The sequence below is a fragment of the Scyliorhinus torazame genome, chromosome 12 (genome assembly GCF_047496885.1).
Source record: "Scyliorhinus torazame isolate Kashiwa2021f chromosome 12, sScyTor2.1, whole genome shotgun sequence".
NCBI classification, from domain to species: Eukaryota; Metazoa; Chordata; class Chondrichthyes; order Carcharhiniformes; family Scyliorhinidae; genus Scyliorhinus; species Scyliorhinus torazame.
The window spans coordinates 138,147,093-138,171,818 of record NC_092718.1 but is presented as its reverse complement, the minus strand read 5'-3'; the positions used below and the strand labels follow the sequence as shown (position 1 = coordinate 138,171,818).

General features: G+C 56.7%; 1 protein-coding gene across 2 annotated transcripts in view; it reads right to left on the bottom strand.

Annotated features, from left to right (window-relative positions):
• megf8 (multiple EGF-like-domains 8) overlaps nucleotides 1-24,726 on the bottom strand; it is a 584,430-nt gene that overhangs the window by 247,937 nt on the left and 311,767 nt on the right. The window contains exons 6-8 of one of the 2 annotated variants that reach the window (XM_072469091.1): nucleotides 20,275-20,385; nucleotides 19,925-20,040; nucleotides 10,437-10,632 (exon numbers count right to left, since the gene is read on the bottom strand). In XM_072469091.1, the coding sequence (XP_072325192.1) occupies nucleotides 10,437-10,632; nucleotides 19,925-20,040; nucleotides 20,275-20,385 (423 nt within the window). The remainder of the gene's footprint in view (nucleotides 1-10,436; nucleotides 10,633-19,924; nucleotides 20,041-20,274; nucleotides 20,386-24,726) is intronic. The other variant, XM_072469092.1, reaches the window with a different exon arrangement.

Here is a 24,726-nt window from a genome sequence, read left to right as displayed (position 1 = left end):
GTTGTCAACAACACTCACACTCGCAGTGTGAGGAGACTTCCCGTTCTCAACAACACTCACTCTCCCAGTGTGAGGAGTCTCCCCGTTCTCAACACTCACGCTCCCCGTGTGAGGAGTTTTCCTGTTCTCAACAACACTCACTCTCCCAGTGTGAGGAGTCTCCCCGTTCTCAACAACACTCACTCTCCCAGTGTGAGGACTGAGTCGCCCCGTTCCCAACACTCACACTCCCCATGTGAGGAGACTCCCAGTTCTCAACAACACTCACCCTCCCAGTGTGAGGAGTCTCCCCGTTCTCAACAACACTCACTCTCCCCGTGTGAGGAGACTCCCCGTTCTCAACAACACTCCCTCTCCCAGTGTGAGGAGTCTCCCCATCCTCAACAACACTCACTCTCCCAGTGTGAGGAGTCTCCCCGTTCTCAACAACACTCACTCTCCCCGTGTGAGGACTGATTCTCCCCGTTCTCAACAACACTCACTCTCCCAGTGTGAGGACTGAGTCTCCCCGTTCCCAACACTCACTCTCCCCATGTGAGGAGACTCCCAGTTCTCAACAACACTCACTCTCCCAGTGTGAGGAGTCTCCCCGTTCTCAACACTCAATCTCCCCGTGTGAGGAGTCTCCCCGTTCTCAACAACGTGAGGACTGAGTCTCCCTCTCCTCAACAACACTCACTCTCCCCGTATGAGGACTGAGTCTCTCTGTTCTCAACAACACTCACTCTCCCCTTGTGAGGAGCTCCACGTCCTCAACAACAATCACTCGCCCAGTGTGAGGACTGAGTCTACCTGTCCTCAACAACACTCACTCTCCCAGTGTGTGAGGAGTCTCCCCGTTCTCAACAACACTCACTCTCCCCGTGTGAGGTTCTCCCCATCCTCAACAACACGAACTCTCACGGTGTGAGGAGTCCCCCGTTCTCAACAACACTCACTCTCCCAGTGTGAGGACTGAGTCTCTGTTCTCAACAACACTCACTCTCCCCGTGTGAGGTGTCCCCCGTTCTCAACAACACTCACCCTCCCCACGTGAGGTGACTCCCCATTCTCAACAACACTCACTCTCACAGTGTGAGTACTGAGTCTCCCTGTCCTCAACAACAGTCACTCTCCCCGTGTGAGGACTGAGTCTCCCCGTTCTCAACAACACTCACTCTCCCAGTGTGAGGACTGAGTCTCCCCGTTCCCAACACTCACTCTCCCCATGTGAGGAGACTCCCAGTTCTCAACAACACTCACTCTCCCAGTGTGAGGAGTCTCCCCGTCCTCAACAACACTCACTCTCCCAGTGTGAGGAGTCTCCCCGTCATCAACAACATTCACTCTCCCAGTGTGAGTACTGAGTCTCCCTGGCCTCAACAACACTCACTCTCCCCGTGTGAAGACTGAGTCTCCCCGTCCTCAACAACACTCACTCTCCCAGTGTGAGGACGGAGTCTCCCTGTCCTCAACAACACTCACTCTCCCCGTGTGAGGAGTCTCCCCGTTCTCAACAACACTCACTCTCCCAGTGTGAGGAGTCTCCCCGTTCTTAACACTCACTCTCCCAGTGTGAGGAGTCTCCCCGTTCTCAACACTTACGCTCCCCATGTGAGGAGTTTTCCTGTTCTCAACAACACACTCTTCCAGTGTGAGGAATCTCAGCGTTCTCAACAACACTCACTCCCCGTGTGAGGAGTCTCCCCGTTCTCAACAACACTCACTCCCCGTGTGAGGAGTCTCCCCGTTCTCAACAACACTCACTCTCCGCATGTGAGAAGTCTCCCCGTCATCAACAACATTCACTCTCCCAGTGTGAGGACTGAGTCTCCCTGTCTTCAACAACACTCACTCTCCCCATGTGAGGTGACTCTCCGTTCTCAACAACACTCACTCTCCCTGTGTGAGGAGTCTCCCCGTTCTCAACAACACTCACTCTCCCTGTGTGAGGTGTCTCCCCGTTCTCAACACTGACTCTCCCAGTTTGAAGGGGCTCCCCGTTCTCAACAACACTCACTCTCCCCGTGTGAGGAGTCTACCCGTTCTCAACAACATTCACTCTCCCAGTGAGAGGAGTCTCCCCGTTCTCAACACTCACTCCCCCCGTGTGAGGAGTCTCCCCGTTCTCAACAACATTCACTCTCCCAGGGTGAGGAGTCCCCCCGTCCTCAACAACATTCACTCTCCCAGTGTGAGGACCGTGTCTCCCTGTCCTCAACAACACTCACTCTCCCAGTGTGAGGAGTCTCCCCGTTCTCAACAACACTCACTCTCCCCGTGTGAGGACTGATTCTCCCCGTTCTCAACCACACTCACTCTCCCAGTGTGAGGACTGAGTCTCCCCGTTCCCAACACTCAATCTCCCCATGTGAGGAGACTCCCAGTTCTCAACAACACTCACTCTCCCAGTGTGAGGAGTCTCCCCGTTCTCAACACTCAATCTCCCCGTGTGAGGAGTCTCCCCGTTCTCAACAACGTGAGGACTGAGTCTCCCTCTCCTCAACAACACTCACTCTCCCCGTATGAGGACTGAGTCTCTCTGTTCTCAACAACACTCACTCTCCCCTTGTGAGGAGCTCCACGTCCTCAACAACACTCACTCGCCCAGTGTGAGGACTGAGTCTACCTGTCCTCAACAACACTCACTCTCCCAGTGTGCGAGGAGTCTCCCCGTTCTCAACAACACTCACTCTCCCCGTGTGAGGTTCTCCCCATCCTCAACAACACGAACTCTCACGGTGTGAGGAGTCCCCCGTTCTCAACAACACTCACTCTCCCAGTGCGAGGACTGAGTCTCTGTTCTCAACAACACTCACTCTCCCCGTGTGAGGAGTCCCCCGTTCTCAACAACACTCACCCTCCCCACGTGAGGTGACTCCCCATTCTCAACAACACTCACTCTCCCAGTGTGAGTACTGAGTCTCCCTGTCCTCAACAACAGTCACTCTCCCCGTGTGAGGACTGAGTCTCCCCGTTCTCAACAACACTCACTCTCCCAGTGTGAAGAGTCTCCACGTTCTCAACAACACTCTCTCTCCCTGTTCGTGGAGACTCCCCGTTCTAAACAACAACATACTCTCCCAGTGTGAGGAGTCTCCCCGTCCTCAACAACACTCACTCTCCCAGTGTGAGGAGTCTCCCCGTCGTCAACAACATTCACTCTCCCAGTGTGAGTACTGAGTCTCCCTGTCCTCAACAACACTCACTCTCCCCGTGTGAGGACTGAGTTTCCCCGTTCTCAACAACATTCAATCTCCCAGTGTGAAGACTGAGTCTTCCCGTCCTCAACAACACTCACTCTCCCAGTGTGAGGACGGAGTCTCCCTGTCCTCAACAACACTCACTCTCCCCGTGTGAGGAGTCTCCCCGTTCTAAACACTCACGCTCCCCGTGTGAGGAGTTTTCCTGTTCTCAACAACACTCACTCTCCCCGTGTGAGGACTGATTCTCACGTTCTCAACAACATTCACTCTCCCAGTGTGGGGACTGAGTCTCCCCGTTCCCAACACTCACTCTCCCCATGTGAGACTCCCAGTTCTCAACAACACTCACTCTCCCAGTGTGAGGAGTCTCCCCGTTCTCAACAACACTCACTCTCCCCGTGAGGAGACTCCCCGTTCTCAACAACACTCACTCTCCCAGTGTGAGGAGTCTCCACGTTCCCAACAACACTCACTCTCTCAATGTGAGGACTGAGTCTCCCCGTCGTCAACAACACTCACTCTCCCAGTGTGAGGACAGAGTCTCCCTGTCCTCAACAACACTCACTCTCCCAGTGTGAGGACAGAGTCTCCCTGTCCTGAACAACACTCACTCTCCCAGTGTGAGGACTGAGTCTCCCTCTCCTCAACAACACTCACTCTCCCCGTGTGAGGACTGAGTCTCTCTGTTCTCAACAACACTCACTCTCCACGTGTGAGGAGCTCCACGTCCTCAACAACACTCACTCGCCCAGTGTGAGGACTGAGTCTACCTGTCCTCAACAACACTCACTCTCCCAGTGTGCGAGGAGTCTCCCCGTTCTCAACAACACTCACTCTCCCCGTGTGAGGAGTCTCCACGTCCTCAACAACACAAACTCTCACGGTGTGAGGAGCTCCCCGTCCTCAACAACACTCACCCTCCCCACGTGAGGTGACTCCCCATTCTCAACAACACACACTCTCCCAGTGTGAGTACTGAGTCTCCCTGGCCTCAACAACAGTCACTCTCCCCGTGTGAGGACTGAGTCTCCCCGTTCTCAACAACACTCACTCCTCCAGTGTGAGGACTGAGTCTCCCCGTTCCCAACACTCACTCTCCCTGTGTGAGGAGTCTCCACGTTCTCAACAACATTCACTCTCCCAGTGTGAGGAGAATCCCCGTTCTCAACACTCACTCTCCCTGTGTGAGGAGTCTCCACGTTCTCAACAACATTCACTCTCCCAATGTGAGGAGAATCCCCGTTCTCAACAACACTCACTCTCCCAGTGTGAGGAGACTCCCCGTTCTCAACTACACTCTCTCTCCCTGTGTGAGGAGACTCCCCGTTCTCAACTACACTCACTCTCCCAGTGTGAGGAGTCTCCCCGTTCTCAACACTCAATCTCCCAGTGTGAGGAGTCTCCACATTCTCAACAACACTCTCTCTCCCTGTGTGAGGAGACTCCCCGTACTCAACAACACTATCTCTCCCTGTGTGAGGAGACTCCCCGTTCTCAACAACACTCTCTCTCCCTGTGTGAGGAGACACCCCGTTCTCAACAACACTCACTCTCCGTGTGTGAAGAGACTCCCCGTTCTCAACAACACTCACTCTCCCAGTGTGAGGAGTCTCCCCGTCGTCAACAACACTCACTCTCCCAGTGTGAGGACAGAGTCTCCCTGTCCTCAACAACACTCACTCTCCCAGTGTGAGGACAGAGTCTCCCTGTCCTCAACAACACTCACTCTCCCAGTGTGAGGACTGAGTCTCCCTCTCCTCAACAACACTCACTCTCCCCGTGTGAGGACTGAGTCTCTCTGTTCTCAACAACACTCACTCTCCCCGTGTGAGGAGCTCCACGTCCTCAACAACACTCACTCACCCAGTGTGAGGACTGAGTCTACCTGTCCTCAACAACACTCACTCTCCCAGTGTGCGAGGAGTCTCCCCGTTCTCAACAACACTCACTCTCCCCGTGTGAGGGGTCTCCCCGTCCTTAACAACACGAACTCTCACGGTGTGAGGAGCTCCACGTCCTCAACAACACTCACTCTCCCAGTGTGAGGACTGAATCTCCCCTTTCTCAACAATACTCACTCTCCCCGTGTGAGGACTGATTCTCCCCGTTCTCAACAACACAGACTCTCTCCGTGTGAGGAGTCTCCCCGTCCTCAACAACACTCACCCTCCCCACGTGAGGTGACTCCCCATTCTCAACAACACTCACACTCCCAGTGTGAGTACTGAGTCTCCCTGTCCTCAACAACAGTCACTCTCCCAGTGTGAGGACTGAGTCTCCCCGTTCCCAACACTCACTCTCCGTGTGAGGAGTCTCCACGTTCTCAACAACACTCTCTCTCCCTGTGTGAGGAGACTCCCCGTTCTCAACAACACTCTCTCTCCCTGTGTGAGGAGACTCCCCGTTCTCAACAACACTCTCTCTCCCTGTGTGAGGAGACTCCCCGTCCTCAACAACACTAACTCTCCCCGTGTGAGGAGTCTCCCCGTTCCCAACACTCACTCTCCCTGTGTGAGGAGTCTCCACGTTCTCAACAACACTCTCTCTCCCAGTGTGAGGAGTCTCCCCGTTCTCAACACTCAATCTCCCAGTGTGAGGAGTCTCCACATTCTCAACAACACTCTCTCTCCCTGTGTGAGGAGACTCCCCGTTCTCAACAACACTCTCTCTCCTTGTGTGAAGAGACTCCCCGTTCTCAACAACACTCTCTCTCCCTGTGTGAGGAGACTCCCCGTCCTCAACAACACTAACTCACCCCGTGTGAGGAGTCTCCCCGTTTTCAACAACACTCACTCTCCCAGTGTGAGGAGTCTCCCCGTTCTCAACAACACTCACTCTCCCCGTGTGAGGAGTTTTCCTGTTCTCAACAACACTCACTCTCCCCGTGTGAGGACTGATTCTCCCCGTTCTCAACAACACTCACTCTCCCAGTGTGGGGACTGAGTCTCCCTGTTCCCAACACTCACTCTCCCCATGTGAGGAGACTCCCAGTTCTCAACAACACTCACTCTCCCCGTGAGGAGACTCCCCGTTCTCAACAACACTCACTCTCCCAGTGTGAGGAGTCTCCACGTTCTCAACAACACTCTCTCTCCCTGTGTGAGGAGACTCCCCGTCCTCAACAACACGAACTCTCCCCGTGTGAGGAGTCTCCCCGTTCCCAACACTCACTCTCCCTGTGTGAGGAGTCTCCACGTTCTCAACAACACTCTCTCTCCCAGTGTGAGGAGTCTCCCCGTTCTCAACACTCAATCTCCCAGTGTGAGGAGTCTCCACATTCTCAACAACACTCTCTCTCCCTGTGTGAGGAGACTCCCCGTTCTCAACAACACTCTCTCTCCCTGTGTGAAGAGACTCCCCGTTCTCAACAACACTCTCTCTCCCTGTGTGAGGAGACTCCCCGTCCTCAACAACACTAACTCACCCCGTGTGAGGAGTCTCCCCGTTTTCAACAACACTCACTCTCCCCGTGTGAGGAGTTTTCCTGTTCTCAACAACCCTCACTCTCCCAGTGTGAGGACTGAGTCTCCCCGTTCTCAACAACACTCACTCTCCCCGTGTGAGGAGTCTCCCCGTTCTCAACAACACTCACTCTCCCCGTGTCAGGAGTCTCCCCGTTCTCAACAACACTCACTCTCCCAGTGTGAGGAGACTCCCCGTTCTCAACAGCACTCTCCCCGTGTGAGGAGTCTCTCCGTTCTCAACAATACTCACTCTCCCCGTATGAGGAGTCTCCCCGTTTTCAACAACACCCACTCTCCCAGTGTGAGGAGTCTCCCCGTCCTCAACAATACTCACTCTCCCAGTGTGAGGACCGTGTCTCCCTGTTCTCAACAACACTTACTCTCCCCGTGTCATGAGTCTCCCCGTTCTCAACAACACACACTCTTCCAGTGTGAGGAGTCTCCCCGTCCTCAACAACACTCACTCTCCCAGTGTGAGGACGGAATCTCCCTGTCCTCAACAACACTCACTCTTAACGTGTGAGGAGACTCCCCGTTGTCAACAACACTCACACTCGCTGTGTGAGAAGACTTCCCGTTCTCAACAACACTCATTCTCCCAGTGTGAGGAGTCTCCCCGTTCTAAACACTCACGCTCCCCGTGTGAGGTGTTTTCCTGTTCTCAACAACACTCACTCTCCCCGTGTGAGGACTGATTCTCCCCGTTCTCAACAACACTCACTCTCCCAGTGTGGGGACTGAGTCTCCCCGTTCCCAACACTCACTCTCCCCGTGTGAGGAGTCTCCACGTTCTCAACAACACTCACTCTCCCCGTGAGGAGACTCCCCGTTCTCAACAACACTCACTCTCCCAGGGTGAGGAGTCTCCACGTTCTCAACAACACTCACTCTCCCAATGTGAGGACTGAGTCTCCCCGTCGTCAACAACACTCACTCTCCCAGTGTGAGGACAGAGTCTCCCTGTCCTCAACAACACTCACTCTCCCAGTGTGAGGACAGAGTCTCCCTGTCCTCAACAACACTCACTCTCCCAGTGTGAGGACTGAGTCTCCCTCTCCTCAACAACACTCACTCTCCCCGTGTGAGGACTGAGTCTCTCTGTTCTCAACAACACTCACTCTCCACGTGTGAGGAGCTCCACGTCCTCAACAACACTCACTCGCCCAGTGTGAGGACTGAGTCTACCTGTCCTCAACAACACTCACTCTCCCAGTGTGCGAGGAGTCTCCCCGTTCTCAACAACACTCACCCTCCCCGTGTGAGGAGTCTCCACGTCCTCAACAACACAAACTCTCACGGTGTGAGGAGCTCCCCGTCCTCAACAACACTCACCCTCCTCACGTGAGGTGACTCCCCATTCTCAACAACACACACTCTCCCAGTGTAAGTACTGAGTCTCCCTGTCCTCAACAACAGTCACTCTCCCCGTGTGAGGACTGAGTCTCCCCGTTCTCAACAACACTCACCCACCCAGTGTGAGGACTGAGTCTCCCGTTCCCAACACTCACTCTCCCTGTGTGAGGAGTCTCACGTTCTCAACAACATTCACTCTCCCAGTGTGAGGAGAATCCCCGTTCTCAACACTCACTCTCCCTGTGTGAGGAGTCTCCACGTTCTCAACAACATTCACTCTCCCAGTGTGAGGAGAATCCCCGTTCTCAACAACACTCACTCTCCCAGTGTGAGGAGACTCCCCGTTCTCAACTACACTCTCTCTCCCTGTGTGAGGAGACTCCCCGTTCTCAACTACACTATCTCTCCCTGTGTGAGGAGACTCCCCGTTCTCAACAACACTCTCTCTCCGTGTGAGGAGACACCCCGTTCTCAACAACACTCACTCTCCCAGTGTGAGGAGTCTCCCCGTCGTCAACAACACTCACTCTCCCAGTGTGAGGACAGAGTCTCCCTGTCCTCAACAACACTCACTCTCCCAGTGTGAGGACAGAGTCTCCCTGTCCTCAACAACACTCATTCTCCCAGTGTGAGGACTGAGTCTCCCTCTCCTCAACAACACTCACTCTCCCCGTGTGAGGACTGAGTCTCTCTGTTCTCAACAACACTCACTCTCCCCGTGTGAGGAGCTCCACGGCCTCAACAACACTCACTCGCCCAGTGTGAGGACTGAGTCTACCTGTCCTCAACAACACTCACTCTCCCAGTGTGCGAGGAGTCTCCCCGTTCTCAACAACACTCACTCTCCCCGTGTGAGGGGTCTCCCCGTCCTTAACAACACGAACTCTCACGGTGTGAGGAGCCCCCCGTTCTCAACAACACTCACTCTCCCAGTGTGAGGACTGAATCTCCCCGTTCTCAACAATACTCACTCTCCCCGTGTGAGGACTGATTCTCCCCGTTCTCAACAACACAGACTCTCTCCGTGTGAGGAGTCTCCCCGTCCTCAACAACACTCACCCTCCCCACGTGAGGTGACTCCCCATTCTCAACAACACTCACACTCCCAGTGTGAGTACTGAGTCTCCCTGTCCTCAACAACAGTCACTCTCCCCGTGTGAGGACTGAGTCTCCCCGTTCTCAACAACACTCACTCTCCCAGTCTGAGGACTGAGTCTCCCCGTTCCCAACACTCACTCTCCCTGTGTGAGGAGTCTCCACGTTCTCAACAACACTCTCTCTCCCTGTGTGAGGAGACTCCCCGTTCTCAACAACACTCTCTCTCCCTGTGTGAGGAGACTCCCCGTTCTCAACAACACTCTCTCTCCCTGTGTGAGGAGACTCCCCGTCCTCAACAACACTAACTCTCCCCGTGTGAGGAGTCTCCCCGTTCCCAACACTCACTCTCCCTGTGTGAGGAGTCTCCACGTTCTCAACAACACTCTCTCTCCCTGTGTGAGGAGACTCCCCGTTCTCAACAACACTCACTCTCCCAATGTGAGGAGTCTCCCCGTTCTCAACAACACTCTCTCTTCCTGTGTGAGGAGACTCCCCGTTCTCAACAACACTCTCTCTCCCTGTGTGAAGAGACTCCCCGTTCTCAACAACACTCTCTCTCCCTGTGTGAGGAGACTCCCCGTCCTCAACAACACTCTCTCTCCCTGTGTGAGGAGACTCCCCGTCCTCAACAACACTAACTCACCCCGTGTGAGGAGTCTCCCCGTTTTCAACAACACTCACTCTCCCAGTGTGAGGAGTCTCCCCGTTCTCAACAACACTCACTCTCCCCGTGTGAGGAGTTTTCCTGTTCTCAACAACACTCACTCTCCCAGTGTGAGGGCTGAGTCTCCCCGTTCTCAACAACACTCACTCTCCCCGTGTGAGGAGTCTCCCCGTTCTCAACAACACTCACTCTCCCCGTGTCAGGAGTCTCCCCGTTCTCAACAACACTCACTCTCCCAGTGTGAGGAGACTCCCCGTTCTCAGCAACACTCTCCCCGTGTGAGGAGTCTCTCCGTTCTCAACAATACTCACTCTCCCCGTATGAGGAGTCTCCCCGTTTTCAACAACACTCACTCTCCCCGTGTGTGAGGAGTCTCCCCGTTCTCAACAACACTCTCCCTGTGTCAGGAGTCTCCCCGTTCTCAACAACACTCACTCTCCCTGTGTGAGGAGACTCCCCGTTCTCAACAACACTCACTCTCCACGTGTGAGGGCTGTGTCTCCTTGACAGGGACCCGTGTGATTGGAGTCTCATTGAGAGTTGGACTGATCAAGACGGATCTGTTGTTTCGGTTGGCAGCTCACCCTGTGGCACTTTGACAATCGTACCTTCGAGACACATTGCTTCCTGCTCAAAGTCAGGCCCTCCTGTCAATGTTAAAAAAATCCATACCTGTCCCTCTGTCCACTCGTGCTTGGTCATGTCAAACAACCAGAAGTCACTGGCGACTCCAGTGTTGGTGAGTCCCCCAACCACATACATGGTGTTCCTGGAAGGAATGGACGTAGCAGCATGGAAATACCGTGGGCTGGGACATGATCCATATGTCCTCACCTCCTGGCTCCAGTGATGTTCAGCCAGAGAAAACCTGTCAGACAACACTCAGGATCATCCACCTGCAAAATTAACTCTGTTTCTTTCTCCAGAGAGGCTGAGGTAGTCCCAACATTTTCAGTATTTATTTTAAATTTGCAGCATCTCCAGCAGTTGCCATTTGCCTAATTTGTTGAGTTGTTTTTTAAATTTTTAAATTTTTTTATAGAATTTACAGTGCAGAAGGAGGCTATTCGGCCCATCGAGTCTGCACCGGCTCTTGGAAAGAGCACCCTACCCAAGTCCACACCTCCACCCTATCCCCAGCAACCACACCAACACTAAGGGCAATTTTGGACACTAAGGGCAATTTATTATGGCCAATCCACCTAACCGGCACATCTTTGGACTGTGGGAGGAAACCGGGGCACCCGGAGAAAACCCACGCACACACGGGGAGGATGTGCAGACTCCGCACAGACAGTGACCCAAGCTGGAATCGAATCTGGGACCCTGGAGCTGTGAAGCAATTGTGCTATCCACAATGCTCCCGTTCTGGGTTACAATCTGTTAAGGTTCCTTTACCATATTCCCCACTAGGTTTATGCAAGATAAAAAAAAGGGCTGCCATTTGGCCCCCCTACACAAGCATTCAAATCTGTACATTTACTTTATTCATGGTTCAAGTGCAATGTTAACAAATGACAAACACTGAAAATGGTCCCCAGTGCGGGAGACATGCTACCAATTGGCACCAGCGTGGGAGGTGCCTCACAGCGCCAAGGACCCGGGTTCAATCCCAGCCCTGGTTCACTGTCCGTGTGGAGTTTGCACATTCTCCCCGTGTCTGCTTGGGTCTCACCCACAGGACCCAAAGATGTGCAGATTATGTGGATTGGCACACTAAATTGCCCCTTAATTGGAAAAAAAAGAATTAAGTGCTGAAATTTAAAAAAAGAAATGCTGCAAAGGACCGCCAGAGTGGGAGGCACGCTGCAAAGGGCTGCCAGGGTAGGGGGCACACTGCAAAGAGCGCCAGCATGGGAGGCACACTGCAAAGGGCTGCCAGGGTAGGAGGCACACTGCAAAGAGCGCCAGCATGGGAGGCACACTGCAAAGGGCTGCCAGAGTGGGAGGGACGCTGCAAAGGACCGCCAGAGTGGGAGGGACGCTGCACAGAGCGCCAGCATGGGGGGCACACTGCAAAGGGCTGCCAGAGTGGGAGACACGCTGCAAAGGGCCACCAGCATGGGAGGCACACTGCAAAGGGCTGCCAGAGTGGGAGGCACACTGCAAAGGGCTGCCAGAGTGGGAGGGACGCTGCAAAGGACCGCCAGAGTGGGAGGTACACTGCAAAGAGCTGCCAGAGTGGGAGGCACACTGCAGAGGGCTGCCAGAGTGGGAGGTACACTGCAAAGGGCTGCCAGAGTGGGAGGTACACTGCAAAGGGCTGCCAGGGTAGGAGGTACACTGCAAAGGGCGCCAGCATGGGAGGCACACTGCAAAGGGCTGCCAGAGTGGGAGGTGCACTGCAAAGGGCCGCCAGAGTGTGAGGCACACTGCAAAGGGCTGCCAGAGTGGGAGGCACGCTGCAAAGGGCTGCCAGAGTGGGAGGCACACTGCAAAGGGCCGCCAGCATGGGAAGCACACTGCAAAGGGCCGTCAGAGTGGGAGGCACGCTGCAAAGGGCTGCCAGAGAGGGAGACACGCTGCAAAGGGCCTTCAGAGAGGGAGGCACGCTGCAAAGGGCCGTCAGAGTGGGAGACACGCTGCAAAGGGCCGTCAGAGTGGGAGACACGCTGCAAAGGGCTGCCAGAGTGGGAGACACGCTGCAAAGGGCCGCCAGAGTGGGAGGCACACTGCAAAGGGCTGCCAGAGAGGGAGACACGCTGCAAAGGGCTGCCAGAGAGGGAGGCACACTGCAAAGGGCTGCCAGAGAGGGAGACACGCTGCAAAGGGCCTTCAGAGAGGGAGACACACTGCAAAGGGCCGCCAGAGTGGGAGGTACACTGCAAAGGGCTGCCAGAGAGGGAGACACGCTGCAAAGGGCCATCAGAGTGGGAGACACACTGCAAAGGGCCATCAGAGTGGGAGGCACACTGCAAAGGGCTGCCAGAGTGGGAGGCACGCTGCAAAGGGCCTTCAGAGAGGGAGGCACGCTGCAAAGGGCCGTCAGAGTGGGAGGCACACTGCAAAGGGCTGCCAGAGTGGGAGGTACACTGCAAAGGGCTGCCAGAGTGTGAGGCACACTGCAAAGGGCCGTCAGAGTGGGAGGTACACTGCAAAGGGCTGCCAGAGTGGGAGGCACGCTGCAAAGGGCTGCCAGAGTGTGAGGCACACTGCAAAGGGCCGTCAGAGTGGGAGACACGCTGCAAAGGGCCGTCAGAGAGGGAGACACGCTGCAAAGGGCTGCCAGAGTGGGAGGCACGCTGCAAAGGGCTGCCAGAGTGGGAGGCACGCTGCAAAGGGCCGTCAGAGTGGGAGGCACACTGCAAACGGCTGCCAGAGTGGGAGGCACGCTGCAAAGGGCCGCCAGAGTGTGAGGCACACTGCAAAGGGCCGTCAGAGTGGGAGGCACACTGCAAAGGGCTGCCAGAGTGGGATACACTGCAAAGGGCTGCCAGAGTGTGAGGCACACTGCAAAGGGCCGTCAGAGTGGGAGGCACGCTGCAAAGTGCCGTCAGAGTGGGAGGCACGCTGCAAAGGGCCGCCAGAGTGGGAGGCACACTGCAAAGGGCTGCCAGAGTGGGAGGCAAACTGCAAAGGGCTGCCAGAGAGGGAGACACGCTGCAAAGGGCTGCCAGAGAGGGAGGCACACTGCAAAGGGCTGCCAGAGTGGGAGGCACACTGCAAAGGGCCATCAGAGTGGGAGGCACACTGCAAAGGGCTGCCAGAGAGGGAGACACGCTGCAAAGGGCCTTCAGAGTGGGAGGTACACTGCAAAGGGCTGCCAGAGAGGGAGACACGCTGCAAAGGGCTGCCAGAGAGGGAGGCACACTGCAGAGGGCTGCCAGAGAGGGAGGCACACTGCAAAGGGCTGCCAGAGAGGGAGACACGCTGCAAAGGGCCTTCAGAAAGGGAGACACACTGCAAAGGGCCGCCAGAGTGGGAGGTACACTGCAAAGGGCTGCCAGAGAGGGAGAGACGCTGCAAAGGGCCATCAGAGTGGGAGGCACACTGCAATGGGCTGCCAGAGAGGGAGACACGCTGCAAAGGGCCTTCAGAGAGGGAGGCACACTGCAAAGGGCTGCCAGAGTGGGAGGTACACTGCAAAGGGCTGCCAGAGTGTGAGGCACACTGCAAAGGGCCGTCAGAGTGGGAGGTACACTGCAAAGGGCTGCCAGAGTGGGAGGCACGCTGCAAAGGGCTGCCAGAGTGTGAGGCACACTGCAAAGGGCCGTCAGAGTGGGAGACACGCTGCAAAGGGCCGTCAGAGTGGGAGGCACACTGCAAAGGGCTGCCAGAGTGGGAGGCACGCTGCAAAGGGCTGCCAGAGTGGGAGGCACACTGCAAAGGGCCGCCAGCATGGGAAGCACACTGCAAAGGGCCGTCAGAGTGGGAGGCACGCTGCAAAGGGCTGCCAGAGAGGGAGACACGCTGCAAAGGGCCTTCAGAGAGGGAGGCACGCTGCAAAGGGCCGTCAGAGTGGGAGACACGCTGCAAAGGGCCGTCAGAGTGGGAGACACGCTGCAAAGGGCCGTCAGAGAGGGAGGCACACTGCAAAGGGCTGCCAGAGTGGGAGGCACACTGCAAAGGTCCGTCAGAGTGGGAGGCACACTGCAAAGGGCTGCCAGAGTGGGAGGCACACTGCAAAGGGCCGTCAGAGTGGGAGGCACACTGCAAAGGGCCGTCAGAGTGGGAGGCACGCTGCAAAGGGCCGCCAGAGTGGGAGGCACACTGCAAAGGGCCATCAGAGTGGGAGGCACACTGCAAAGGGCTGCCAGAGAGGGAGACACGCTGCAAAGGGCCTTCAGAGAAGGAGGCACGCTGCAAAGGGCCGTCAGAGTGGGAGGCACGCTGCAAAGGGCTGCCAGAGAGGGAGGCACACTGCAAAGGGCTGCCAGAGTGGGAGGCACACTGCAAAGGGCCATCAGAGTGGGAGGCACACTGCAAAGGGCTGCCAGAGAGGGAGACACGCTGCAAAGGGCCATCAGAGTGGGAGGCACACTGCAAAGGGCTGCCAGAGAGGGAGACACGCTGCAAAGGGCTGCCAGAGAGGGAGGCACACTGCAAAGGGCTGCCAGAGTGGGAGGCACACTGCAAAGGGCCATCAGAGTGGGAGGCACACTGCAAAGGGCTGCCAGAGAGGGAGACACGCTGCAAAGAGCCTTCAGAGAGGGAGACACACTGCAAACGGCTGCCAGAGTGGGAGACACGCTGCAAAGGGCCGCCAGAGTGGGAGGTACACTGCAAAGGGCTGCCAGAGAGGGAGACACGCTGCAAAGGGCTGCCAGAGAGGGAGGCACACTGCAAAGGGCTGCCAAAGAGGGAGACACGCTGCAAAGGACCTTCAGAGAGGGAGACACACTGCAAAGGGCCGCCAGAGTGGGAGGCACACTGCAAAGGGCTGCCAGAGAGGGAGACACGCTGCAAAGGGCCATCAGAGTGGGAGGCACACTGCAAAGGGCCTTCAGAGAGGGAGACACACTGCAAAGGGCCATCAGAGTGGGAGGCACACTGCAAAGGGCTGCCAGAGTGGGAGGCACGCTGCAAAGGGCCTTCAGAGAGGGAGGCACGCTGCAAAGGGCCGTCAGAGTGGGAGGCACACTGCAAAGGGCTGCCAGAGTGGGAGGTACACTGCAAAGGGCTGCCAGAGTGTGAGGCACACTGCAAAGGGCCGTCAGAGTGGGAGGTACACTGCAAAGGGCTGCCAGAGTGGGAGGCACGCTGCAAAGGGCTGCCAGAGTGTGAGGCACACTGCAAAGGGCCGTCAGAGTGGGAGACACGCTGCAAAGGGCCGTCAGAGAGGGAGACACGCTGCAAAGGGCTGCCAGAGTGGGAGGCACGCTGCAAAGGGCTGCCAGAGTGGGAGGCACGCTGCAAGGGGCCGTCAGAGTGGGAGGCACACTGCAAACGGCTGCCAGAGTGGGAGGCACGCTGCAAAGGGCCGCCAGAGTGTGAGGCACACTGCAAAGGGCCGTCAGAGTGGGAGGCACACTGCAAAGGGCTGCCAGAGTGGGAGGCACACTGCAAAGGGCTGCCAGAGTGGGAGGCACGCTGCAAAGGGCCATCAGAGTGAGAGGCACACTGCAAAGGGCTGCCAGAGTGGGAGACACACTGCAAAGGGCCATCAGAGTGAGAGGCACACTGCAAAGGGCTGCCAGAGTGGGAGGCACACTGCAAAGGGCTGCCAGAGTGGGAGACACGCTGCAAAGGGCCTTCAGAGAGGGAGGCACGCTGCAAAGGGCCGTCAGAGTGGGAGGCACGCTGCAAAGGGCCGCCAGAGTGGGAGGCACACTGCAAAGGGCTGCCAGAGTGGGAGGCAAACTGCAAAGGGCTGCCAGAGAGGGAGACACGCTGCAAAGGGCTGCCAGAGAGGGAGGCACACTGCAAAGGGCTGCCAGAGTGGGAGGCACACTGCAAAGGGCCATCAGAGTGGGAGGCACACTGCAAAGGGCTGCCAGAGAGGGAGACACGCTGCAAAGGGCCTTCAGAGTGGGAGGTACACTGCAAAGGGCTGCCAGAGAGGGAGACACGCTGCAAAGGGCTGCCAGAGAGGGAGGCACACTGCAAAGGGCTGCCAGAGAGGGAGGCACACTGCAAAGGGCTGCCAGAGAGGGAGACACGCTGCAAAGGGCCTTCAGAGAGGGAGACACACTGCAAAGGGCCGCCAGAGTGGGAGGTACACTGCAAAGGGCTGCCAGAGAGGGAGACACGCTGCAAAGGGCCATCAGAGTGGGAGGCACACTGCAATGGGCCGAGAGAGTGGGAGGTACACTGCAAAGGGCCTTCAGAGAGGGAGACACGCTGCAAAGGGCCGTCAGAGTGGGAGGCACACTGCAAAGGGCTCCCAGAGTGGGAGGTACACTGCAAAGGGCTGCCAGAGTGTGAGGCACACTGCAAAGGGCCGTCAGAGTGGGAGGTACACTGCAAAGGGCTGCCAGAGTGGGAGGCACGCTGCAAAGGGCTGCCAGAGTGTGAGGCACACTGCAAAGGGCCGTCAGAGTGGGAGACACGCTGCAAAGGGCCGTCAGAGTGGGAGGCACACTGCAAAGGGCCTTCAGAGAGGGAGGCACGCTGCAAAGGGCCGTCAGAGTGGGAGGCACACTGCAAAGGGCAGCCAGAGTGGGAGGTACACTGCAAAGGGCTGCCAGAGTGTGAGGCACGCTGCAAAGGGCCTTCAGAGAGGGAGGCACACTGCAAAGGGCTGCCAGAGTGGGAGGCACGCTGCAAAGGGCTGCCAGAGTGTGAGGCACACTGCAAAGGGCCGTCAGAGTGGGAGACACGCTGCAAAGGGCCGTCAGAGTGGGAGACACGCTGCAAAGGGCCGTCAGAGAGGGAGACACGCTGCAAAGGGCCGTCAGAGTGGGAGGCACACTGCAAAGGGCCGTCAGAGTGGGAGGCACACTGCAAACGGCTGCCAGAGTGGGAGGCACGCTGCAAAGGGCCGCCAGAGTGTGAGGCACACTGCAAAGGGCCGTCAGAGTGGGAGGCACACTGCAAAGGGCCATCAGAGTGGGAGGCACACTGCAAAGGGCTGCCAGAGTGGGAGGCACGCTGCAAAGGGCCTTCAGAGAGGGAGGCACGCTGCAAAGGGCCGTCAGAGTGGGAGGCACACTGCAAAGGGCTGCCAGAGTGTGAGGCACACTGCAAAGGGCCGTCAGAGTGGGAGACACGCTGCAAAGGGCCGTCAGAGTGGGAGGCACGCTGCAAAGGGCCGTCAGAGTGTGAGGCACACTGCAAAGGGCCGTCAGAGTGGGAAGCACACTGTAAACGGCTGCCAGAGTGGGAGGCACGCTGCAAAGGGCCGTCAGAGTGGGAGGCACACTGTAAACGGCTGCCAGAGTGGGAGGCACGCTGCAAAGGGCCGTCAGAGTGGGAGACTCGCTGCAAAGGGCCGTCAGAGTGTGAGGCACACTGCAAAGGGCTGCCAGAGTGGGAGGCACGCTGCAAAGGGCCGTCAGAGTGGGAGGCACACTGTAAACGGCTGCCAGAGTGGGAGGCACGCTGCAAAGGGCTGCCAGAGTGGGAGGCACGCTGCAAAGGGCCGCCAGAGTGTGAGGCACACTGCAAAGGGCCGTCAGAGTGGGAGGCACGCTGCAAAGGGCCGTCAGAGTGGGAGGCACACTGCAAAGGGCCGTCAGAGTGGGAGGCACACTGCAAAGGGCTGCCAGAGTGGGAGGCACACTGCAAAGGGCCATCAGAGTGGGAGGCACACTGCAAAGGGCTGCCAGAGTGGGAGGCACACTGCAAATGTCCGCCAGAGTGGGAGACACACTGCAAAGGGCCATCAGAGTGGCAGGCACACTGCATAGGGTCGGCAAAGTGGGTAGCACACTGCAAAGGACCGCCAGCGTGGGAGACAGACTGCAAAGGGTCACCAGAGTGGGAGACACACTGCAATGGGTCGCCAGAGTGGGATGCACACTGCAAAGGGTCACCAGAGTGGGATGCACACTGCAAATGGCCTCCAGCATGAATGGCACACAGCAAAGGGTCGCCAGCATGGGTGCCACATTGCAAAGGGTCGCCAGCGTGGGTGCCACACTGCAAAAGGCCGCCAGAGTGAGAGGCACACTGCAAAAGGTCGCCAGCGTGGGTGCCACACTGCAAAGGGTCACCAGCGTGGGTGCCACACTGCAAAAGGCCGTCAGAGTGGGAAGCGCACTTCAAAGGGTTGCCATCATGGGAGGTACACTGCAAAGAGTCGCCAGGGTGGGTGCCTCACTGCAAAGGGTCGCCAGCGTGGGTGCCACACTGCAAAGGGTCGCCAGCTTGGTTGCCACACTGCAAAGGGTCGCCAGCATGGGTGCCACACTGCAAAGGGTCGCCAGCGTGGGTGCCACACTGCAAAAGGCCGTCAGAGTGGGAGGCACACTTCAAAGGGTTGCCATCATGGGAGGTACACTGCAAAGAGTCGCCAGGGTGGGAGGCACACTTCAAAGGGCCACCAGAGTGGGAGGCACGCTGCAAAGGGCCATCAGAGTGGATGCCACACTGCAAAGGGCCATCAGAGTGGGTGCCACACTGCAAAGGGCCATCAGAGTGGATGCCACACTGCAAAGGGCCATCAGAGTGGGTGCCACACTGCAAAGGGCCATCAGAGTGGGTGCCACACTGCAAAGGGCCATCAGAGTGGGTGCCACATTGCAAAGGGCCATCAGAGTGGGTGCCACACTGCAAAGGGCCATCAGAGTGGGTGCCACATTGCAAAGGGCCATCAGAGTGGGTGCCACACTGCAAAGGGCCATCAGAGTGGATGCCACACTGCAAAGGGCTATCAGAGTGGGTGCCACACTGCAAAGGGCCATCAGAGTGGGTGCCACATTGCAAAGGGCCATCAGAGTGGGTGCCACACTGCAAAGGGCCATCAGAGTGGGTGCCACATTGCAAAGGGCCATCAGAGCGGGTGCCACATTGCAAAGGGCCATCAGAGTGGGTGCCAGATTGCAAAGGGCCATCAGAGTGGGTGCCATACTGCAAAGGGCCATCAGAGTGGGTGCCACACTGCAAAGGGCCATCAGAGTGGGTGCCACACTGCAAAGGGCCATCAGAGTGGGTGCCACATTGCAAAGGGCCATCAGAGTGGTTGCCACACTGCAAAGGGCCATCAGAGTGGGTGCCACATTGCAAAGGGTCACCAGAGTGGGAGGTACACTGCAATGGGCCATCAGAGTGGATGCCACACTGCAAAGGGCCATCAGAGTGTGTGTCACGCTGCAAAGGGTCGCCAGCATGGGTGCCACGCTGCAAAGGGTCGCCAGCGTGGGTGCCACTCTGCAAAGGGTCGCCAGCGTGGGTGCCACACTGCAAAGGGTCGCCAGTGTGGGTGCCACACTGCAAAGGGTCGCCAGCGTGGGTGCCACACTGCAAAGGGTCGCCAGCGTGGGTGCCACACTGCAAAGGGTCGCCAGCGTGGGTGCCACACTGCAAAGGGTCACCAGCATGGGTGCCACACTGCAAAGGGTCGCCAGCCTGGGTGCCACGCTGCAAAGGGTTGCCAGCCTGGGTGCCACGCTGTAAAGGGCTGCCAGCGTGGGAGGCACACTGCAAATGGCTGCCAATGTCGGAGGTACTCTGCAAAGGGGCCACTAGTGTGGAAGCATACTACAAATGGCCACCAGTCTGGGAGCTGTGACTAGATCAACTATGAGAGTTCAATGATGGGTGCCACTTTTGCCACTTACTTGTAAACACTGTTCAGAATTCCATCTCTCAGAGACAAGCCTGCGAAGATCCAGAGGCTTGAATCAGGGCCGTCCACCATCGAGTGTCCAAGGCGCAATAAGTGGCCTCCATGCTCCTGGGGATCAACAGTTACATTCAGAACTTGCAGACAGGGCTTATGTCTCTACAGAATAGAAAATCCCTGTTAACATTGGGGGAAGGTAGGACATGAGGAACAGGGGCACGGTGAACAGGATAGGGGAGAGCGAGAGACGGGGGGGATCTGGGCAGTGAGAAACGACAGGGTAGACGACGGGACAGCGAGAGATGGGGGTAGCGATGGGGGCAGGGCAGGGAGAGCCTTACTCACTGTGAGTAACTTGGTGTCAGTGATGGGCTCCCAGATGATTGTTCCGGAATGGGTGACCATTCCGCAGTCACTCCCAGCGGATCCATCACTGCAGATACAGAGACCTGTAGCCTGCGGGTTAACAATCAGAGTTAGCAGATCCCAGACCTTGTCTTTTTAAAATTCTTTCTTGAGATGTGGGTGTCGTTGGTTGGCCAGCATTTATTGCCCATTCCTAATTGCTCTTTCATAAGGTGCGGCGAGTCGTCTTGTTGAACCGCTCATTCCCTGGGGTGTAGGTACATCCACAATGCTGTTGGGGAGTGAGTTCCAGGATTTTGACCGAGTGACAGTGAAGGAACGGCCAATGGGGTTGTCAGATATCTGCTGCTCTTGATTGATTGATTGATCGATATTTATCGTCACGTACCAAAGTACAGTGAAAAGTATTTTTCTGCGGCCAAGGGAACGTACACAGTACGTACATAGTAGACAAAATAATCGGCAGAGTACATTGACAAATGGTACATCAACAAACAGTGACTGGACTTCCAGGTGCGGCTATGCAGAGCTAGGTCGCATATTCGGTAGCTCCCGCTTGGAATGGACTTTTGGGCTCTTTTACAGGGCCCCCACGGCATTTGTTTGACATTTCCCGGTGTGGCAAGAAGACGGCAACATTCCCCTGACAGTGTCCCCCAGGAATGTTCTGTCTTTTGGCTACCAGACCCGGCAGAAACAGTAAAAGATTTGGCTGCAACAGGATAAACAGGGCCTCTTCCAGCATGCAGGCGGGGGAAGGGCAAGCTTAAAGCTGCAAACTGACCTGAGGGCCTTTATCAAAAGTGAATTCTAACAGCAGAGGGAACAACTGTGAAAAGATCTCACCAAGGCCACTGAAGAAGCAGGGACGAGGCTTCCGGTGGCAGCCATGGTCACGCATTCGGCAGCTCCCGTCTGGAACGGACTCTCAGACCTTTTTCAGGAGTTTCCATAGACATTTTGGGGCAGATTGGTGAAAGCGAACACTGCCAAAAGGATTCCCTCGCGAGACTTTTGGGCTCTTTTCAGGGCCCCCAAGGGCACTTTTTCGACGTTTCCCGGTGTGGGAAGGAGTTAATAATAGCTCCCCGTCAGTATATGGCTTTAACTAGGAGCGGGGTGACAAAAAAGGTGGTGGTGGACCAGAAGAAGGGAGGGAAGAAGGACAAAATGGCGGCGGGCGGAGACCAGGCAGCGTGGAGGCAGTGGGCGGAGGAGCAACAGGAGGGTATCCAGCGCTGCCTCAGAGAGATTAAAACGGACCTGCTAGAGCCGATGAAGGCTTCTATTGATAAGCTGCTGGAGACACAGACGGCCCAGGGGGTGGCGATCCGAGAGGCTCAACAAAAGATCTCTGACAATGAGGACAAGATCTTAGTCCTGGCGGTAAAGGTGGAGGCGCACGAGGCGCTCCACAAGAAATGGCAGGAGCGGTTCGAGGAGATGGAGAATCGGTCGAGGCGGAAGAATCTGCGGATTCTGGGCCTCCCGGAGGGGCTGGAGGGGCCGGTCGTGGGGGCCTATGTGGTCACCATGTTAAACACGCTGATGGGAGCGGGGTTCTTCCAGGGGCCCCTGGAGCTGGAAGGGGCCCATAGAGTGTTGGCGAGGAGGCCCAAGGCTAACGAGCCTCCGCGGGCGGTGCTGGTGCGGTTCCATCAGTTCGTCGATCGGGAGTGTGTGCTCAGGTGGGCCAAGAAGGAGAGGAGCAGCAGGTGGGAGAACGCGGAGGTTCGGATATATCAGTACTGGAGTGCGGAGGTGGCGAAGAGGAGGGCCGGGTACAATCGAGCGAAGGCGGTGCTGCACAGGAAGGGGGTGAAGTTTGGCATGTTGCAGCCGGCGCGACTGTGGGTTACCTACAAGGACCTGCACCATTATTGAGAGTCTCCAGAGGAGGCGTGGGCCTTTGTTCAGGCCGAGAAGCTGGACACAGACTGAGGGTCGGGATGGGCGATTGGGGACTGCGGTGGATATGTTATGCCTATTTTTGGTTCGGGAGGGGGGCCTTTGCATTGTTTTGGGTTTCTTTTTCTCGGTGTTTTTCTCTTTCGGGTTGGGGAGGGTGGATGGGGCGGGTTGGGCACTGTTTTGGTTGGTGGCGGGGCCTGGTAGGTGGAGAGCGCAGGATTTTTTTCCCACGCTTAGAACGGAGGGGAGTTTGTTTGTATGAGCGGGGGGGGGGAGGGAACAATAGGTGGGAGACTCTCTGGCGCTGGGGGCCACCAAGCTAGCTGGGCGCGCTAGCTCTCGGAAGCGCTGTGAGGGGTGTGCATATGTTTGGTTTAGTAAAGGGGTTGGGTTACAGGGTGTTGTTACTAGGGGGGGAAAGGGAGGGTGAATGTTCTGCTGATGAGGAAGGGACTTGGGCCAAGGGACAGAGAGGTTGGGGGCTGCCTGGGGATGGACAGGTGGAGGCGCGGAGTGCGGGCCTAAAAACGGGGATGGCTGATCGGTGGAGGGGGGGGGCAATGAGCCCCCCAACTAGGCTGATCACCTGGAATGTTCAAGGGTTAAATGGGCCGGTCAAAAGGTCACGTGTGTTCGCGCATCTTGGGGGATTGAAGGCGGACGTGGTAATGTTGCAGGAGATGCACCTTAAGGTAATGGACCAGGTTAGACTGAGGAAAGGCTGGGTCAGTCAGGTCTTTCACTCTGGACTAGATTCAAAGACTAGAGAGGTCGCGATCCTGATCAATAAGCGGGTGGTGTTTGAGGTGGGTAGAATAGTCTCGGACGTGGAAGGTCGGTACATTATGGTCAGTGGGAAGCTAGAGGGGGTGCAGGAGTAAATGTGTATGTGCCAAATTGGGATGATGTGGAGTTTATAAAGAGGATGCTGGGGAAGATACCGGACCTGGACTCGCACAGGTTGGTCATGGGAGGGGACTTCAACACAGTTCTGGACCTGGCTTGGACCGGTCAAGCTCAAAAACGGGCAGGGTGCCAGCAATGGCAAAGGAACTAAGAGGGTTCATGGAACTGATGGGTGGGGGGGGGTGGATCCATGGAGATTTGGGAAGCCGAGGGTGAAGGAGTTCTCCTTCGACTCACACGTGCATAAAGTGTACTCCCGGATTGATTTCTTTATTTTGAGCAGGGCCTTGCTGACTGAGGCGATGACACAAGGTACTCGGCGATTACAATCTCAGACCATGCTCCACACTGGGTTTACCTGCAGGTTAGTAAAGACAGTAATCAGCGCCCGCACTGGAGGTTGGATGTGGGGCTTTTGGCGAATGAAGGGGTGTGTGAGCGGCTGGGTGTGTGAGGAAATGTATTCAGAGCTACCTGCAGGTCAATGACACGGGGGAAATTTCAGCAGCGGTGGTGTGGGAAGCATTATGGTGGTCAGGGGGGGGAGCTGATCTCAATCTGGGCCCATAGGGAGAAGGTGGACAGGGCAGAGGCAGACCGACTGGGAAAGGAGATACTACAGATTGATAGGAGGTATGCGGAGACCCCAGAGGCAGGCCTTTTAAGGGAACGGCAGAGGTTACAGGCGGAGTTTTGCTTGCTGACCACAGGGAGGGCGGTGGAGCAGCTGAGAAAGGTGAGGGGTGCGATCTATGAACATGGGGAGAAGGCCAGCAGATTGCTTGCACAGCAGCTTAGAAAGAGGGAGGCAGCTAGGGAAAGTAAAGGACGGAGGTGGGAACCTAGTTGGTGATTCAGTAGGGGTGAATAAGGCGTTAGGGATTTCTACAGCAGGCTGTACAGGTTGGAACCCCCGACGGGGCCGGAGGGAATGAGGCACTTCTTGGAGGGGCTGAATTTCCCAAAGGTGGACGGGGAGCGGGTAGAAGGGCTGGAGGCCCCATTCGGGCTGGAGGCCCCATTTGGGCTGGAAGAGATAGTGGAGGGCTTGAAGGCCATGCAGGCGGGTAAGGCCCTGGGTCCAGACAGGTACCCAGTGGAGTTTTATAAAAAGTTCTCCGGGATATTGGAGCCGGTGTTGTTGAGGATGTTCAATGAGGCAAGGGAAAGAGGGGTGTTGCCCCCGACGATGTCAAAGGCAACAATTTCGCTGATTCTTAAGCGAGACAAGAACCCGGAGCTGTGTGGGTCCGAAAGGCCGATCTCCCTGTTGAATGTAGATGCCAAGTTGCTGGCCAAAATCTTGTCCTCCAGGATCGAGGACTGTGTTCCGGACGTTATTGGGGAGGGCCAGACGGGGTTTGTTAAGGGCAAGCAGTTGGTGGCCAATGTAAGAAGGCTGTGAAATGTGATCATGATGCCCCTGGAAGGTAGGGAGGTGGAAGTAGTAATCGCAATGGATGCAGAAAAGGCTTTTGATCGGGTAGAATGGGATTATCTGTGGGAGATACTGGGACGGTTCGGATTCGGGCGGGGCTTTATTGACTGGGTCAGGTTACTGTATCAGGCTCCTGTGGCAAGTGTACGGACGACTAGGACAACATCGGACTATTT